Source organism: Ammospiza nelsoni, chromosome 6, assembly GCF_027579445.1.
Source record: "Ammospiza nelsoni isolate bAmmNel1 chromosome 6, bAmmNel1.pri, whole genome shotgun sequence".
Taxonomy (NCBI): domain Eukaryota; kingdom Metazoa; phylum Chordata; class Aves; order Passeriformes; family Passerellidae; genus Ammospiza; species Ammospiza nelsoni.
In genome coordinates, this window is record NC_080638.1 from 18,341,094 (window position 1) to 18,359,449 (window position 18,356).

Consider the following 18,356-nt stretch of genomic DNA (forward strand, 5'->3'; position numbering starts at 1 on the left):
CTTCCCTTGCAGTTTCTGCTCACATGAACTTTTGTTCTACCCACTCCATTTCCAGTATTCTGAGGATTGATTTCTCTGCTCCCCTTCCCCAGCGCCACAGCTGAACTGCCTGCTGCAGCAGGGCCACCTGCGCCAGGCTATGTCACTGTGGGGTGACACAGCGTGTCCTTGTGTCCTCACCCTCCCTGTGCATCCTCCTGAATGACCTGCAAGCTGTCCCTGCACGCCACCAGCTGCTCTCCATCACCACGTCCCTGGGGGGACTCTACTGCAGCACCCTAGAGCTGGGATTCCGAGCAGCTTCCCGAGTGTTAGCAATGGGAAGTAGCAAGCACATCCCTGCTCCTGGGCACAGCCAAATCCTCCCGGGCTCGGCCAGCCTTGGTGACACCCCCACCCCCTCCCCTAAAGCAGCCCCATGCCGTGCATCCTGCTGCCGGAGTGCTCCCACCCCTGCCTGCGCTGGGATTTGCTCCATGCCAGCAGGATCTATTACCTCACACACGGGATTTATCCCCTTTCCATTCATCCCCTCACCACCAGAGCCCGTTTTTCCCCACGGCATTGCATCACCACCACCTCCCCTTGTTAATTCCGCTCGTCCCCACGCACTCCTGCCACACTTATTGTAGTTTTTCACCCAGGTCCATAGCGGTGAGCCCGCAAACAAGGCTGCAGCGAGTCCCCGCAGCAAATGTCTCTGTGGGTGACACCGGGGGGAGCAGGGCCGAGCATCCCCCTCTGCTGCCCGGGGAAGCCGCTCGGCCGGGGCCCAGGAGGTGCCCTTCTCCAGCGGGGCGCTACCAGGATGCTCCAAGCAGGAGGTGACGTCCCAGTGGGGGGGACACGAGGAGAAGGGCTGAGACACAGAGGAGCTCTCCTGCGCGAAGCATGTTCGGGGGGAGACAGGGGCTGCAGGTCGACCTTGCCATCCCCTAACTCCCTCCCTGCCCATCCCTGGTCCATGGGTGCCCCCCTCCCCGCCCTCCCCTCCTCCCTCAACTCCAGCGCCGAGGAAGCCGAGCCGGAGGCAGTGCTGAGCCGGATATGCAGCGACTCCCCGCATCCCTCCTTGTGAGTATCCCTCGCTCCTCCTGATGCCTTCGGAGGAGACCGATGGACGGACGGACGGGCAGCCAGAGGTGGACTAGTCTCTCCTATTTGCAAAGCTAGGGTGGAGGGGAACTTCTTCTAATATCCCCCTTCCCCATCCTCTGTCTTCATCCCCTCTTCCCCTCCTCCTCTCCTCCACCTCCTCAGCCACGATACCCTTAAAAAAAAAAAAAAAGGTGGAGGGAGCGGGGTATGGGAAACCTGCTGGCAGGTGGAAGGAACCGGGAAATGGAATCACCGTAAAGACTAGGACTCAGGGAAAAAAAATCCCCCCCCAAAATGCCCACCCCCCCTAAGGAGGGAGGGAGGGAGGCAGGGCGGAGGGGCGGGCTGCTCTGCCGCACCGGGAGACCCGCTCCGCCCGCTGCGAGCCACCGGCTCCCATCCCGGCATGGGACAGAAAGGAGAAGGCCCCGACAGACCGACAGACAGGCGGGCGGGGAGGGATGCGGGGGGCTGCAGCGCGGCCGGCTGGCAACTCCCTCGCAGCCCCCCGGCTCCTCCCGAGTGTTTCTCTCTGCTTTTATTTGTCTCCTTTTTAAAAAAGGATGGTTTCCCCGGTGGTGGCTGGAAGGCGGGTCACGCAGGCCAGCGGGCAGCGGCGGGGGGAGCCGTGGCACAGGGGAGGGATGGAGGGAGGGAGGGAGGGAGGGAGGGAGGGATGCTGCCCGCCCTGCCCGCGCCTCTGCCCCCGCCCGGGGCCGCGGCCGGCGGCAGCTCCGCGCCGAGGCGGCGGCGTCGTGGTCCCCGGGTGTAGCGGTGCTCCCTCCTCCCTCTCCTGCCTGCCCTACTCTCCTCCCTCTCTCCTCTGCCCACTCCCTCACTCCTCTCCCTGCTCTCTCCTCGCTCTCCCGGTCCCTCTCTGCCTTTCCCCCACGTCTCCCCTTCTCTGCTCCTTCCCCCCTTTCTCTTTTCCCCCTGCCCCCGGCCTTTCCATCCCCTCACCCCCATTTTTGACGGGGGGTTTTTGGCTTTGCCAGGGCAGAGCGCGGTGACGCCGCGGCAGCCACCACGGAGAGGACACAGGACCCCCCCCTGGGCCCGCCATGCCCCTTTGAGGGGGTGGCCTGGACCCCGAGACCCCCGCAGGGCCCCCCGCAGGGCTGCTTCGCCTGCATCGCCAAGCCCCCGGCTCTCCGGCAAGCTTCGCCCGTCCTGTCTCCTTCTTCTGCCGTTTATCTCATGGAGAGCAAGAGCTGCAAAGGGGACAGCCTGCGGCCAGCGGTCCCGTGCAAGCACTCGGTGGAGAAGAAGACGATGACCAACCCCACCACTGTCATCGAAATCTACCCCGACACCACCGAGGTGAACGACTACTATCTCTGGTCCATCTTCAACTTTGTATACCTCAACTTCTGCTGCCTCGGCTTCATCGCCTTGGCCTATTCATTGAAAGTGAGTGCCGAGCGCGGGGCTCGGGGTGCGGGGTGACCGGGCAGGGGGGAAGCGTTTGGGGGTTGTGCCTGATGTGAAACCACACTTTGCCACCCCGGTGAGAGGCTGCAGACAGTGGGGATGGGGATGGGAAGAGCTGAGGAGCCTGGGATGTTACTTCAGGTGGGGAAGAGGTGCTTTCACTTGCTCCAAGTACCCTCAGAGGCTCCTCTGTACCGCGGTGCAGGGTGACAGACAGGCAACACAGGGTTGCTTTGGCTCATGCTGCACCTGCAGGCACGCCGGCACTAGGTCCTTTATTTGGGATCCTGGCTGTTAGAGATCATCAGGATAGGACCCAGCAGCATTGGATGGTCAGGCAGGAACAGTAAAAGCAGCCGGCCAGGATCAGCCGTCAGCTGGCAAGTTGCAGGGGGTAAGAAGCTTACAAAGTGCACAGCAATCCTGCCTGTTTCTTTCTTGCCCTCTCTGTAATTAAAACACCAGAACTCGTGGTCAGCTTCCCCCACCCCAAGCCCTGTAAATCCCAAAACAAGGCCTGGAGACCTGCCAGCATCATGGGAATGGTGAGAAGGTGGAAGGGAGTGCAGGGGGCTTCCCACAATGTCGGGCTGGGGGCATAGAGAGCTGTGTTGTTGGAGAGGGCGATGGCATGGAGCACAGCCCATGATGGGAATGGGACCAGGTTATTATTCCTGATAGCTGCAGGGGAGAGCAGCCGGGCAGGAATGGTGCCTGGCAAACAGGCAGCACCTTGGCAGCTGCCAGGAGAGAGGGGCCTGGGCTGCCCTCCCCTCCCTGCCTGCCAGATGCAAAACTAACTGAATGGATGTGCAGAGAGCCCGGGGCGGCTGGGTGGCCCGGAGAGGAGCTGGCTGATTTGTTTTGGCAGGCAGCATTTAGAGGAAGGCCAGGGTGCAGACAGGCTTCGTCACAGAAGCAGATCAATTAACCCCATACAGCTCCTGTGAGCTGCACTGTGAGCACCCAGCACTGCAAGGAGGCTGCTCCCAGCACTGTCAGGGTCTCCATCAGAAAGGCTCCCTGCGGCCCCCTGTCTTGGGCTCACCGAGCACTGGCCTGGTGGTGCCTGCCTCAGTTTCTCATTCCCAAGATGGGAGGTGAGCTCTCATCCATCGCTTTGCAGGAGGCTCTGCTGCTGCCTGGGTGAGGCACATAATAACTTAAATCATCCTGGGGCAAAGCATCACCACAAGCAAAGGGCTAATCCAGCCAGCAGCAGGTTAGTATGAGTAGGGGGAGCAAGTCCCTTAACACCCCCCACACCTTGATCCAGCAAGGGAAGAAAACACTGGCTTCCTCCTTGTTTTTTTTAAGCCTTTCCTTGTCTGTATTTGCCTTTAGCAATTGACATCTTGCCCGTGGAAGAGGCTACCATGGGTGTCTGGGTACATGTGTTTCCTTGCTGCTGCAGCAGTGAGGGCAGGACAGCCTGAGAACAGGGCTCACCCATCCCCTGGTGACAAGGTAGAGTGGTGTCTGCCACCCACAGAGGTTTTAGAAGCTAGACCCTTCACTATCCTTGACATGGGACGGAAGGAAGGGCAAAGCCCAGAAGTAACCTGGGGCCTTGCGCTGGGACACAGGTGTGGGCATCTGTCTGCAAAGACCTAGAAGACACAAAGCATGAAAAAAAAGAGGCAGTGGAGAGGGAAGGCAAATGGGGAAATTTGCTCCAAATCAGAGAAAAGAGAATAGAAGATGGCTGTCAAAAACCAGCCTTGGTTTTTGGGCTGAGAAGGCAGTAGCTGATGGGATGTAACTGCGGTACCCAAACAGAGGCAACGCTGAGCGGGTAGAAATAACTCTGCTCTGGTTTTGGAGCTCCCCAGTGGCTGTGACTCTGTGACAGGGGGAAAATAGAAACAAAATGTCCCTCAGAGGCAGAGGACAAAGCTAGCAAGTGGCTGAAGGGATGCAGAGTGCTCTCATGAGCTGCTCTTGGGGTGGGTGGTGAGAGGCAATGCAGGTGCTGGGGCAGTAGCAGGTCTGTCCTGGGGGAGACTGGATGTTCAGAAAGGCAGCTGTGTTCCTTACCCACAGCTCCTGCAGGGATCTTCACAGCACCCTAGCCAGGCTGGGTGTTATGGTTATTTCTCCAGAAACATTTTTTCTTCTCTTTTACTGTCAATAATGTTTTTCCCAGAAGTTCGGAGAAAACAGGAGCAAGAAATGCCCGGGGACCAGATGTCCCTTTAAACAGGGAACTATCTTGTTCCTCTGCAATTAAATGTAAGGGCATTTGAGCAGTAGGCACTTAAGTCTGGCATTTCTAGGGACTGACTAAGGGGCAGTAGGAAGAAGAATGAAGCTGCACCTTCCTCTCCCTGAGCCTCTTCTGGGACCCCTGACACAGAGCCCTCAGCCAGTGGAACACAGGTTTCTTCAAGAGCCATCAGTGCACTGATACCATTAAGTGGTTCCTGGGGTTACACTTTGGGGTTACACCTAGCTTTTACACTTCCTTTAAATAACCGAAACATCTAGCAACTTCATGAATTATCGTTTTCATTATCAGAAATAGTATTTTCAATTCCCTGTCATAAAGGTCACTTGCTTCTGACAGATTCATGCTTTTTATAAAGCAGTATCTCCTTTGTGACCCAAGTCCATGAGATGTTTCAGTGTATATCTTAGCACACCCTAGCATTTCCTCTGGTTTCAGCAGCATAATGCCCACTCTGGAAGACAGATATATCCTTGGTACACTTGAATATTACTGTGAAGCTGTCTCCTTCCTCATGCCCTATTTTATTGGTTTCAGCCACATCTGGGAAAACGGGCATGTCTGCCTGGCCTTTTGCATGCTAGCTACAGCCTTCTAGATCTCTTTCTGCAGGGAAATGCTATTTCATGGTGACAACCACTTACTAAAAATGTCAAAAACCTCCACTCCAGCACCAAAGAATTTGTGAAGAAAGAAACACATGTTCTCAGGTGGGGGCAGAAACTGTGACATACCAGCCACATTCTGTGTGTGGCAGGCATCACAGCCAGGCACTCTGAACAGGAGTGTGGCAGCATGCCTCATCTTTATTTACCCCCATAGCAGGCCAGATCCTCAGCAAACACAGCTTGCTGGGCTACAGCGGGGTCACACACACTCATGGATCCCTCCAGGGGTCATTTCCAGCATGCCAGGCTTCTCAAGGTCAGCCTCCCAGAGTGCAAGCAAGGCACTTGCATCTAATCATGTGTGCTGCATGCTGGGGGAGGAGAGATCAACAAGGAAGTTAGAAAAGCCCTAAAGTAACCCTAACCCCAGCCCAGCACAGATAAAAGTATCACTCCAACACCAACGCTCTGGATTCAGTTGATTTTGATCAGAAGCAAATGTTGTGGTCTGATATTCAGCAGCTCCCTCCCTTCCCCTTTCCCAGCTCCAAGTGGTAATGAATGATGCATCAGTGCCTGGTGGCAGGAGATCTCACTTCAGTTGTTCAGAGCTTTGTCTCTGGAGACTGCTGGGGTGAGCCAAGTCTTCTGTACCCATTGTGCCACGAGGCAGTAGATCAGAGGAGCTGGGATCTGGATGAGCTGCAGTGTGGATGCCTCGCTGTGGCTCGATAGAGATGAAGATGCCAAGGAACCTTGCTGGCTTTTTAAGCCTCACCAGCAGCCCACAGCACTGCTTGCAGAGTTTTCTTGTCCCTTGAGGTCATGGAAATATGCCAAGCTCTCTTGCCCACTCTCTGCCCAGCCCTTAGCACACAGCTGTGGGCATGACTGTTTGCCCTCCTCTCTTGCCACTTGTTGATCTTCCTTGTTTCGAGTGGAAGCACAAATCCACAGCTATTTATTAACCCTGAGAGGCTGCCTCACCCAGCCTCTCAGGCAGGCTCTCATCCTGCTTTGTGGAAGGAGCAATGGTTTATGGACGTGGGTGAAAGGCAGGGGTGACAGTCCCGTGATGCCAGTGCCGCTGTGGTGGAGGCACGTGGGCTGGAGAGCTCTTGAGCAATTCACAGAGCAAATAAATCCAAGGATCGCCTCCAGAGCTCCTTCTGTGCAGGGACATGGAGCTCTGCACAGAAATGGGTTTACTGACAACCAGCTGTGGACTTCCAGGCTGCCTTAAAAACAGCCTCATTAGACTCGTTATCAATAAACCATTTGTCTCCTTCTGCAAGCTGAGGCAGCACTTTTCACTAGAGCAGCAAGTTTGCTGCTCCCAAAAATGAGAGGGGCTGAGAGAGGGGAGGTGACTGCTGGGGGAGGGAATGGGGCGCTAGGAGCCAAGGGGAGCCCTTGGAGAAGAAGCAGAACGTAAAATCCCAAGGAAACAAAGAGCAGAGGACGGTGAGGAGAGGGAGGAGAGAAAGAACCCTTGGGCACTGACATGCTGGAGGTGTGGGAGGACACAGTGAGATGGAGATATTGGAAGGTAAGGTGAGCAGCAGGGAGGTGACAGGCAAATTGGATGGATGGATGGATGGATGGATGGATGGATGGATGGATGGATGGATGGATGGATGGAAAGGCCACGCCACCTTTTGTTGGTGGGAAAGGAGAGGAGAAAGGTTTGCATGTTAGAGCACAAAAGCTGGCTGTGTTTCACATAAGGATAGGCATGGATGAAGAAATTGTGTAAGTTGCCTGCCTGGATCAGAGGTGAGCTCTGCCTTGTCCAAGGGGGATTTCCAAGGATGCCATCACACAGTGCTTAGAGATGCCCAGGGAAACCCCAGTCAGCAGATGTAATTATCCTCACACTCCAGTCATCTCAGTACAAAGCAGGGCCAAAAGTCACCATCTAGTTTTAGGCAAGAGAGAAGGGTCAAAGGGATGATGGGAAGAGCCTGTGGCTAAGAAAACACCACACCTTGGTCTGGGTGGGGGTTCAGCCTTGTGACCTTGAGGACCTGTCCCTCACTATACTTCATCTCTCTGGCTATGGAAAGAATCGGCTTCCAGGGCTCCCAGAAGCTTGTGCACCAGCTGCCAGCACATTATGATGATGGTGGCCACAGGAGCATGAAAATAGGAAAAGCTGAAGCTGGGCTATAAGACAGACACCGGCATCTCCTTAAGGACAAAGCAGGGAAGGAGCTGAAACATTTATCTGCTCTCCAGGAGAGCTCCTCCAGAGCCTGACTCAGTTGCCACAGCAGGACATTAAAGAGGAACATCTGGAAGCATCTGAGGGTGCAAAGCCATGCAGGAGGAGGCAAGGCTGCCCTGCAGAGATGTGGGAGGCTGGAGCTGTGAGTGGTGTTGCAAGGAGAAACTCCGTCTCATTGCACTTTTATGCCATGGGGGCCCTTGCACTTCTCTGGTGCTGAGAGGCTCCATTTCAGTGTAAATGATTATGGGCAATCAGGGATGATTTCCATGAGGGTGACCACTGAAGCCACAGGGGTTAACAGGAGTGTGTGGGTGGAACCAGCTGGAGGTGCAGGGAGAGGAGGCAGCTGGGTGCCCTTTGGCAGGAGTCAAAGGCAGCCATCGTTTGGACTCAAACAACAGGAAAGGGAAGAGATAGAAGGGATAAAAGAAAGGAACTGTGGGGAAATGGTGTCACTGGGGAGAGGCAGCCCCAGGCACCCCTCGCCACAGCAGCAGCAGCATGACAGGAGCAGGGCCACAGGGAGAGCCATGGGAAAGGCCAGGAGAGCTGCTGCTGAAGCGTGTCGTGGGAAAGGGCTGAAGCACCAGTCACGAGTGTGAGCCGGTGCCAGGTGGGGATGCTGCTGGGAGAGGCTGCTGGGAGCGCTGGAGAAGGCTGAGCCTGGAAATTAGGGTTGTAGGGCACCCCAGGGAGAGGAGGAACGGGAGGTGAGGAGCAGGAGACAGCTCCTGGGGCCAAGAGGAACCGGCCTCGCAAAGGTGGAGCGGCTCGGCTGCGGGAGGGCTGCAGAGCTCGGTGTGCCGGCCGTGCCGGTCTGCTGGAGCCAGCTCCGTCTGACAGCAAGCACTGACAGCAAAGGCCAGCGTGCCTGCGGCACAGAGCACCGGCACACAGTGCAGGAAGGGGCAAAAGGCATTTGCTCCATGTCGGTTTTGCCTGAGGCAGCCCCACCGCTGGGAGGAGGAAATCGTGTGAGAGCTTCAAAGAGTCTGCTGGGAGCGGCAAGTGGGATTTCTGGCCCGAATCCAGCACCTCTGGGGCTTCTCTCCAGTGCGTGAGGAGGTGCCAAATGTCTGCTGCTGCTAAGCCCAGGGGTTTTTGGGAGGATGTTAAACTTACTGAATAATTTCAAATGTGAGTCATCCCGGACATTCAGCTGACACAGAAAGGCATGTGGGCTCCCAGGCTGCCGGCTTGATGCTTTCCCAGAGATCATCTCCTCTGCTGAGAGCTCCAGCCAAGTGTGCCCCAAAGACACATGCAGTTTGTGACTGTCCCTCTTCCCAATCCCAGAAGGATGCTGAGCTGAGCACTCCACAGCAGGGCAATGGCCCCAGCTCCAGCTCTGGGCTCCAATGAGCAGGGCACATCACAGGCTGAGGACATGGCACCGTTTGATTTAATACAAGTATGAAAAGTAGGCTCCTTCTTTTTGCCTGTGTGCCTGCCAGCACCAGATCCTGTGGATCTCATGGAAACAGCAGCTTCCCTACCCACAGTTCAGAAGATCAGGGGTTGCTTGTGCAGAGAGGTCCTCAGTGGTGTGATGGAGAGGAGGAATGTTGCTTGAGGGTCTGAAATGCAGTTTTGGAGGACCCATGAACCAGCACATGTCAGTGAGAACAAGGGGTACAGCAGCCCTTCACCATGTCTAGCAGAAGGCTTTCAGGACAGCCCTGCAGGTAAGCACTGCAGGAGGAAGAGAGAAAAGTCTGTAAGATGTGGTCTGAATCTGTTGCAGTGTCTTTTTGGAAAGCTCCTAATCGATAAAAGCCTTTTAATATTCCTCGGTCTGACTCTGGTGCTGGTTTTTGCAGCTTGCCACCCACATCTGGTGCCCAGCTAGCAGTGCCCAGTGGGGTTCTCACTGCTGGCAGCAGGGCAGGCCAAGGCTCACAGCCCCAGTCCCCACAACCCCTACCCAAGAGAGGGCAGGGGGCAGGCCCTGCCACACCCTGGGCACCCTGCTTGGATACTGGAGATGGATGAGGGGTCAAGTGTCCTGGTCCTTTTGTCCAGGTCCTGTTGTTCATTCTTGTGGCTCCAGCTGCCAGAGTGTGCTGAGTGCTGGCTGAAGGGGCAGCCTGGGGACAGGGACATATCCCAGCTAGGAAACAGCGGAGTCGGAGCCCTCCTCTGCTGGGATCCAACTGCAGAGCTGCTGCTGGTGGACAGTGCCATCAGCTGCCTGGCTGTGCCATCGCTGCCTGCCTGGCTGTGCCGTCACTGCCTGGCTGTGCCATTGCTGCCTCGTAGTGCCACCCCTGCCTGCTCATAGCATCACTGCCTAGCTGTGCCATCCCCTGCCTCGTAGTGCCACCTCTGCCTGCTCATAGCATCATTGCCTGCTGTGCCATCTGCTGCTGTGCAATGCCATCATTTCCCTACAGTGCCATGTGCTGCCTGGCTATGTCTTCTGCCTCCTGGCAGTGCCACATGCTGCCTGCTAATGCCATTGCTGCCTGGCAGTGTCATCTGCTGCCTTGCAGTGCCATCTGCTGCCTGCTAATGCTGTCGCTGGTGCATCGGCAATGCCCGCTAGTGGCTTTGCTGCTGGCAGTGCCATGCACTGCCTGGCAGCCTGGCAGAGGTGGGGACAGGCCAGTGACATGGACATGCACAATCATCTCCCACTGCAGAGCTGTCCCAAGGAAAGCCCATAAAATCCCATAATAGCTGCGGGATAATGAAGGGAGCAGACTGTGCTGTCAGAATGGAAAGCTGCCTGTGGCAGAGATGCTACACAATCCGCATAAGACCTGCAAAAGGAAGGGAACTCATTAACCCAGGACTACTTAATATGCTGGAGGCTCGTGCACAGCCCTGGAGCTGCAGTAGGATGCTGTGCCAGCTTTCACCCGCTCGGCCCCTCAGTGCAGATGGAGGCACAGCGATGCACACCAGACCTGCACCCTGGTGGGCTGGGTGGGCCCAGCCTGGCACTGCAGGGCCAGGGAGCTGTGACTTGGTGGGAAGGAAGTGTGCTTTAGTGCCTGTGTGCCTGGGGGGTACAATGGCATCTCAGTTCCTTTCTGCACCTTCAGGCTCCAAATGACACTGCCCCGCTCCGGGGACTGTGGGGCCCTGGTTTGCCTGGTTGGTAACAGCAACGGATCACTCTTTCAGGTTCTCTCTGCTTCCAAGAATCTCCAGCCCACAAGTATTACAGTGCTTGGCTTCACAAGCTCAACCCATAGCAGAGATGGGGTGCAAACCTGACCTCAGGGTGTTTTATGGCACCCCAAGTGCTCAAACACGGAGGCCCAGCCCAGCCCTCACAGTGCACCTGTACAGGTAACCACGTACAGGTGCACTGGGTTTTGTGGCTGTTGCTTGAAACAAGTCACGCCTTTCATACATGTTGCAATTCCTTTATTTAATTATCTTTTTGTCTCAGGTCCGGGATAAGAAACTCCTCAATGACTTAAATGGAGCAGTTGAAGATGCCAAGACAGCCCGGCTTTTTAACATCACCAGCTCAGCCCTTGCCACCTTCTGCATCATCCTTATCTTCATCTTCCTGCGATACCCTCTCACTGACTACTGAGTGAGGCCAACAGCAGCTGCTGCCGCCAAAATGCCTCTATGCCAGAAGTGTCTGCAGTTTCTTGTAGCAAGGACACACAAAACAAGCCAACCACTACACCTTGATTGCCAAAAAAAGAAAAAAAAGTCAATTAAATACATAAATAAATGTTAAATTAGTTTATCAGCCCAGCTGAGCATACCTTTCTTGCCCTGAAATGGTATGTGAACAGCTGAAGGAAAGGGTCTCACTCTTACACATGTACAGGAAGAAAAATAGACCAAGAAATATTTGTTTTATGGCCAACAAGCTGTGTGAAAAGAGCGTGCAAAGCCCAGAGCTACGCACACTTAGTGGCAGACAGCTGAGCTCTGGGAAGCAGTGGGGTCCTGTGGAGCTGGAGACACATGCAGTGATGGATGGGGATCATGGCAGGGCTGGCTTACAACATATCAGGTGTGTTCAGACCGCCCCACTACCCCCAGCCTGTGGGGGTTTCTTTTCCTCTTTTTTTCTCTTGAATTTCATCCACTGGTTCAAACAACACCCAACCCCTGGAGAGCTGAAGGTGTTAGGAAGTTTATGCTGGGGAGCCCCAAAGCCTCCAGAGAAACCCCAAAGTGTTAAAGGGCAGGTTTCTCCTTGGGATCTCCCAGCAGTGCTGAGAAGGAAGGCACCCTCTGGAGAACTCGCCTACACCACCTAATTGGAGTGCTACTGTATTTCTGTAAACAGTCAATAAAAAGATACCTCTGATATGTGATGCTGCTGGGTTAATTCCTTCCTTAGCAGGGCTGGTCTCCTGGTCTCTGTGGGCTGGCAAGAGAAAATGCTAATGTCCCCAGCAGCTGCTGGAGAGATTTAAAGCAGGAGTGAGTGAGGGATGCTGCTGCAGGTCGGGGCCGCACGCAGCCGTGAAGGAGAGCGCAGCCCCAGATTGAAGAGCGGAGACCTGGGTCACTCCTGGCTGGAAGATCTATGGCAAGCAGGCAGAGGCAGCCAAGCAGGCAGGGCCCCCTCCCCTGCTAGGAACAACGCTGAAGAGGGAAATAAATCACTGCAGTCTGACCCTGCTGCTACTGCAGCACTTCCCAGGGTCATTATGAAGAGGCAGATTTCGGAGAGAACGTGTGTTTGCCACTGAAACAGGCAGGAGCTCAGAGCCCTGCCCAATACTGCCTGCAGCTGCCTGTCACGCTGCAAATCAGCACACCCTGACTTGAAAACACCCATAAATTAATGAAAAGACCAGGACTAAAATACAGCCTATCAGCCCCTCTGACCCTTCATCTCATCTCATATGCCACAGCTGCCTCATCTTTTTCCAGCTGTAAGATGACCTCATGCCAAGGGGCAGCAATCACTGCAGACCAGCCATGGAGCTGGGAGAAGGCATCAGGATCCACCTTTGCGCCCACCCTGAAAGCAGAGGTGAAGCAAGAGATGGGGAATGCAGACAGGCTGTCATGGGACGCTTCATCATCTGCTGAGTGCATGGTTTAATCAGCAGGCTGTCTCTGGGCTGTGCCATAGTGAGATGTGGGGACAGATCATGAAGATGCTTCCCTGAAAGCATCATGAGATGCCACCTTCTTCCTGTCTAGGTCTCCACACCTTCACCCTGTCCCCGGCTTCATTTATCAGGGGAGCTATGGGCAGAAAGAGCTGCAGTCCTCCCTGCCTCCCACTCACTGGAGAGCATTTCCACACCAGATCAATCAGGGATCTGTTTGGCAGTGAAGTTTCAGATGACAGTGCAGTGTATGATGCACTGAAAGTATCTCAGCCATGAACAGCTCTATGATCCCTCATTCAGAGGTCAGTACTCTTCCCAGCCTCTCTTGGTCACTTTTTGCTGCCTTCCCTGTAGCAATACCTGAGGGGTCATGGCTGTAGACGTTTCCATCCTAACATATGTATGGGCTGTAGCCAGTCCTCGTCCCAGGCTGAGGAAGGAGGTGACCTGGCAATGGCAATGCCCCCAAAGAGGGTACAGCCAAAATAACTCACATTGCACCACCCTGAACTGGCACATTAAATCCACTGGGACAGTGCTACCTCAGGCATGGCCCAGACCAGGCATCCCAGGATGCTCCAAGGTGAGGAGAGGCACAGAGATGAAGCTGTTTCCCCTTTCCCTCCCCCTGTACCTGCACCAAGCTCACATTGGCTGTGTCTGAGGCCTTGGTTTGATATCCTTCCCCATCACACCTCAAGCTCTGCAGCTCAAACACAAGTGCAGCTGGGGGGGCTCGGGGGATAACTCTGACAGGGTCACACTGTGCGCAGCGCCAGGGGTTCAGCTGCAGGTTCAGATCCCTGTGGGACCAGTGGCATTTCTTGCAATAATGAGTGCATTCCTTCCCATGAGCTGGGACTCATATCAGCCACACTGCAAGTGCTTTTGCACTCAGTGGCCACCCCCAGCTGTAGGAAATCTTGCAGGGACAATGCCACTGTCCCCATCTCCTGAGCTACACAGGAGAGAGCCGCCCTGCTTGGCGTGCAGGCATGGGGCTGTTCAGATAAAGGCAGAGCTGACACAAAACTGGAAGTGACCCAAAGCCAGCCTTTTCTACATTTAACAAGTGTGACAAATGAGTTATCATCATCCCTTCCCCTGACGGACTGTCTTATCTGCAGGAAAATGGATGCTGGTTTAATGAACCAGGGGGAATATTGAACTGACTCAGCAGCACTTTTTGCATCTGTAACCCATCGGGGATGGAGAGGGATGGTTACTATTAGCAGCCATCATGTTTATTGTTTGTTACCCTTGTTGTACGAGGTGAAATTGCTGCAGAGGTTGGAGGTGCACCCAGACACACCATGGACAAGAACAGGGTAGCAAGAAGGATGCTCAGCATCATGCTCAGCTCCACCACAGCCCTGGCCTCGGCTCCACCTGCAGTTCTGGGCCATGGGGCAGCAAAACTCCTCTGCTCTCCCTTCCTCTCTCTTAGTGTCTGCCCTTTAATGGAGTCCCTCCAAACCCACGGCAGAAGGAAAGCATCTCCAAAATGAGGCAAATAAGGGGGACCTGTACATTTCCAATCTTTCTGGGGAGAAAAAAAAATTATTCATGCATGGGTCTTCCAAATGAAGCAACATCAAGGTATTCAGCATTCATTTCTCATCTTGTCAGTGTCAGGGAACCCCAAATTGAGGCAGCAAAACTACATCCCCATATACTGTCAGGCAAGTACATCCCAGATTGCACCAACTATGCTGTTAAGCGAAAGAAAGGACTTTTTTGATTTTGAGGGAACAAGGGAAAGAAAAGCAGCAGCCAAAGCCGATAGGTCCTCTAATTGCCTTTTTTTTTTTTTTTTTTTTTTTTTTTTAATTTTGCAAGAAAATTCTGGAAGTTCGAGTTTTGCCAAGGCTGACACCCGCCGCGGCAGAAGGCAGGCTTTCAGGAGCTGCTTCTCTGCCTTTTCACTTCTGCCACTCACAACGCCGCTCCGCGCTCTCCAAATCGCACTTTTTTTGGCTGCGAAGCCGCAGCCTCTGTTGCGCTCCGCGGCGGGAAGGAAAACTGTGAGGAGGGGGTGGAAGGGAGGAACAGCCGAACGCAGCTTGAGAAGCATCTTTTGAGATGGGGAAGAACTGACGGCCACGTTGCCATTTAAAGATTTAATTGTGCTCCTTCGGGAGCCTGACAGCTTGATGAGGATTGCTTTTTGGTTTTTGCTGAGCTCGGGGGGAGCGATTGTTCCCTGTTAGGCGACATCGTGCAATTGTGCCTAAAACACCTGTGCTGGTTTTGTGTCCCTTGCTGCTGAAAGGCGTTCAAAGGGGTGAGACTGGGGAAAGGCCAGCGAGGCTGGTGAGGGTCACCTCGTCCGGAGAGGAGATGCTTGGGGCCGGGGCTCGTTCAGCCCCGCGATGGGTGGCTGCGGGGGGACCCTGGGGGCAGCGCCAGCAGCCGGGAGGAGGTGCCGGGGCAGGGAGCGGGGTGTCCGGGCCGGGCTGGGGCTGCCGGGCTGCGGCCCGCAGGCAGAGGGCTCTCTCGCACCGCGGCAGCACGCCGCCGGCAGCACCGCCCATCACCGGGAGCTGTGCCCTAGCAAGGAGCACGGGTCCATCCACGCTTCTCCGGGACCCCCCAGCCAACAGCCCCAGCCCCGGGCTAGCGCTAGACTGTGCAGGAAGCAGCTGTGAACTCAGGGTGGCTCCTAAAAGCAGCCAGAGCGGGTGCCCGTCCCTCCGCAGGGATGTGCCTTCCGTGCCAGCCGGGAGGTGTGCGTCAGGCACGGGCACGGGGCACACTCACCCTCCACGCTGGCAGGGAAGGGTGGCCGGGAGCCAGGCAGGGCAGGAGCAAACCCTGCCGTGCCTACGCGAGTCTGGGTGCCCGGCTGAGCCTCTGCCCCCGCTGCCACGCCGGGCTCGGGGATCCCTGCTTGGCACAAGGGCCACCAAGTCAGTGTGCAGACAGCAGCACGAGTCCTAGCTGGGGTGAACTGGTTGGGGTTTGGCTGGTAAACACGACCCACATTTCTCCTTTAGTAATAAACATAAGATGGAGCTCATTCAGGTAAGGACCTCCCGGCCCAGTGTTGACACCCACCGGTTCCTCTGCCTGGGATGAGCTGCCAGGCAGAGCATGGTGAGTCAGGCCTAGAGCAGCCATCGGCCTGGATACCCAAATTAACTGTCAGAGAGAGATGCAAATGGCAAGCTCTATTCTGCTCTGGGGTGTGTAATCCTCCCGCAAAGCTGACTATGCTGTAGCATCACAGCCCTGCTTCCCAGGCGCTCCATGGGCCAGGAGGCAGAGTAGCAACCCTCACCTCCCTTCCCAGCCATGTGCTGATGTCCTGGGTGACCTTACCAAAGCCCTTTCACCCCCTTTTCCCCCTCCAACACTGTCCCATAGGTTGATGGCTTCTCAAAGGTAGAACTGCAGCCTTGCTTAGAGCCACCATGTTCTTGGCACTGTGGGTGTCCTGTGATGGGTACACTGCAGGAGTGCCCAGCTATGGCTTGCAAACACAGCGGGAGAGCTGGCCACTGATGGAGCTGCCCCTTCCCTCCTGTCCATGCCCTCATCTGTGCGCAGGTTGGACACTGAAGAGCGCCTGGCTCTGCAGGCAGACCACGGCGGTGCACAGCCCTGCTGGGAGGAGGAGGGGGAGGCACAGATGGCAGCAGATGCTCTCATCAGTGAAAATGATTGAAGCAAAACAAAAAAAAACCCTAGCAACTGGTGAGCAGCCTAACAAAAACTAGCACAGAGGCACAGAGAAAGGGTCTGGAGCTGACAGACCCTTGCATGGAGCCTAGCCTCAGCCTAGCTCCATGCTGCCTTCTGGCCCAGGGTAATGTTTTTCCTGTCTCCAACTCACAAAGAAGAAAGACTATGCCTTGTCCCAGAGCACTGGGCAGTGATTATTGTTTAAGATTTGGATACATTAAAATGAAACCATTTGGTTTCTCTTCCATTCCCTTGTCTCTATCCTCTCTCTTGTCCTTTCCCCTCTGCCTTCAAAGACGTGAATATGACCCCAGACAGCTTCTAAGCACATCTAAGCCCCTCGCCCACCCTCACTACCCATGGCAAGTCTTAATGTGGGCCAACATGGCACTCCATTTCAGCACTGGGGGCAAAGGAGCAGGAATGCTTCCTGCACCTGAGAGTGCTACTGCAAAGCAGCTCCTCTGTTGTGACAGCCTCATGCCAGTGCAAAGGTCCTGCTCCTGCACCCCTCCCATGCCCTGACTTTGACCCATCGTGCCAGCACGCAGCAGCCATGCCCCGAGTTTGGCACATCTCCACACTACTGCCCAGCTTTCCTCCAGTGTGCCGGGCCAGAGGGAATCAGAGGGACTTTATTCACTGTATGATGATTTACTTTTCCTTTTCCCCTTTGTCAGGGTGCCTTGTGGCACAGTCAGAGCTACAGAATGAATGCTTCTGCAGCATGTGCTGAGCTGAATGGCACAGCATGCAGCCCTCCAGCCCGCTCCTTCTGCGATTAATTGCACGGGAGCTGCTCCTGCGCCGTGCACGCACTGCCCTGCACACTGCCAGGGCTGGGCCACGCTGCACACAGGCAGATTCTCCTGTTGGGAAAATGGAGACAGATCCAGGGCAGCCCCTGTGTGAGAAACACACCTGCCTGGTGATGCTGTAAGTGTCTTTTGCTGCTCAAGCGTGTCAGCTCTCTTCACTGAGTGACACCATTTGGGGCTTTGCAAGAAGAAGGTGGCGCGCACAGGGATCTGTGTGTCTATCCCAGACACGAGGTGGGAGAGCTGGGAGAGCATGGACAGGCACCAAAGAAAGGAGTGATGCCCTTCTCAAAGTTGGAGTTCACAGTCAACACATTTCTTTACAGAACAGAGCAAGGTGATACAAAGCCTGACAAGCCCCTTCCTCCAGCACCACACTGTGCCCCACTCAAGGACGTCACAGCAAGGGTGACATGCAACCACGTGCTGGAACCCACCAAGGCCGGAAGAAGCAGAGCCGTGCCAGCCCCAGGCTGACTCTGGCCTCAGCTATCAGCACAGTTTTGAGGTGCCAATACCCCCTGCAATGGGAACACAGTGCCACAGCCAGCCCTGCTGAGCGAGGGTGATGGGATGCTGGCTCAGCCAGTGGTGCAAGCAACTGCATCTAAATAACTAGGATAGGTTAAAAAAATATTATTTGGCCATTTAAAGAAATTGCAAGTTGACAAAAGTCTCTCTTTTTTTGATGGATAAGAAAGTTGGTTTGGCAGCAACTCCTTTTTACTAGTTTTAGTTTCCTTCATGATCAGGTTCCAATTTTAATCCCTGCAGGATGCATGCAGAAGGCTCTGCTGCACTCTTCTGCACTTGGCCTGCCATGGCAATTAGGGGGCCTGGAAAACGTTTTAGCAAGAACTATTGCGTGTACAAGCATAACTTGTATTTGAAACACGTAGCTGGGATGCAATCTATCTTTGGATGTGCCTGAAATCTGGGAGAGAGGAAAAACCCGAGTGGGGTGAATTATTTTTTAAGTGCTTTACCTGAAACGGAGTGCTTTCCTTTATCCATAAGCACCTTGCTGTGTAATTTTTGCTCAGCTGGTGATGGCTGTGACGGGAGGAGGGTGTGATGGCCCTGGGGCTGAGACAATAGATTCACATCTGGTGGATGGAGCTTAGAGACGAGCCTGCTTTGTTCTGCCTGCCTGACCATTACAGCATTGCCCTGGCTCTCCCAGCGTAATTTCCCCTGGGGAAAACAGGGGTGATA

The 18,356-nt window shown here is 54.9% G+C and overlaps 2 protein-coding genes across 2 annotated transcripts in view; one reads left to right on the forward strand and one right to left on the reverse strand.

The window, feature by feature from the left end:
• Positions 1-18,356, reverse strand: part of TNNI2 (troponin I2, fast skeletal type) — a 422,570-nt gene that overhangs the window by 56,728 nt on the left and 347,486 nt on the right. The gene's annotated exons all lie outside the window — the stretch shown is intronic.
• IFITM10 (interferon induced transmembrane protein 10) lies at positions 965-11,881 on the forward strand. Its single transcript, XM_059474643.1, has 3 exons — positions 965-1,074; positions 2,094-2,508; positions 10,995-11,881. Exons 1-3 carry the CDS (start codon positions 965-967, stop codon positions 11,142-11,144), a joined length of 675 nt encoding a protein of 224 aa, XP_059330626.1. The 3' UTR covers positions 11,145-11,881.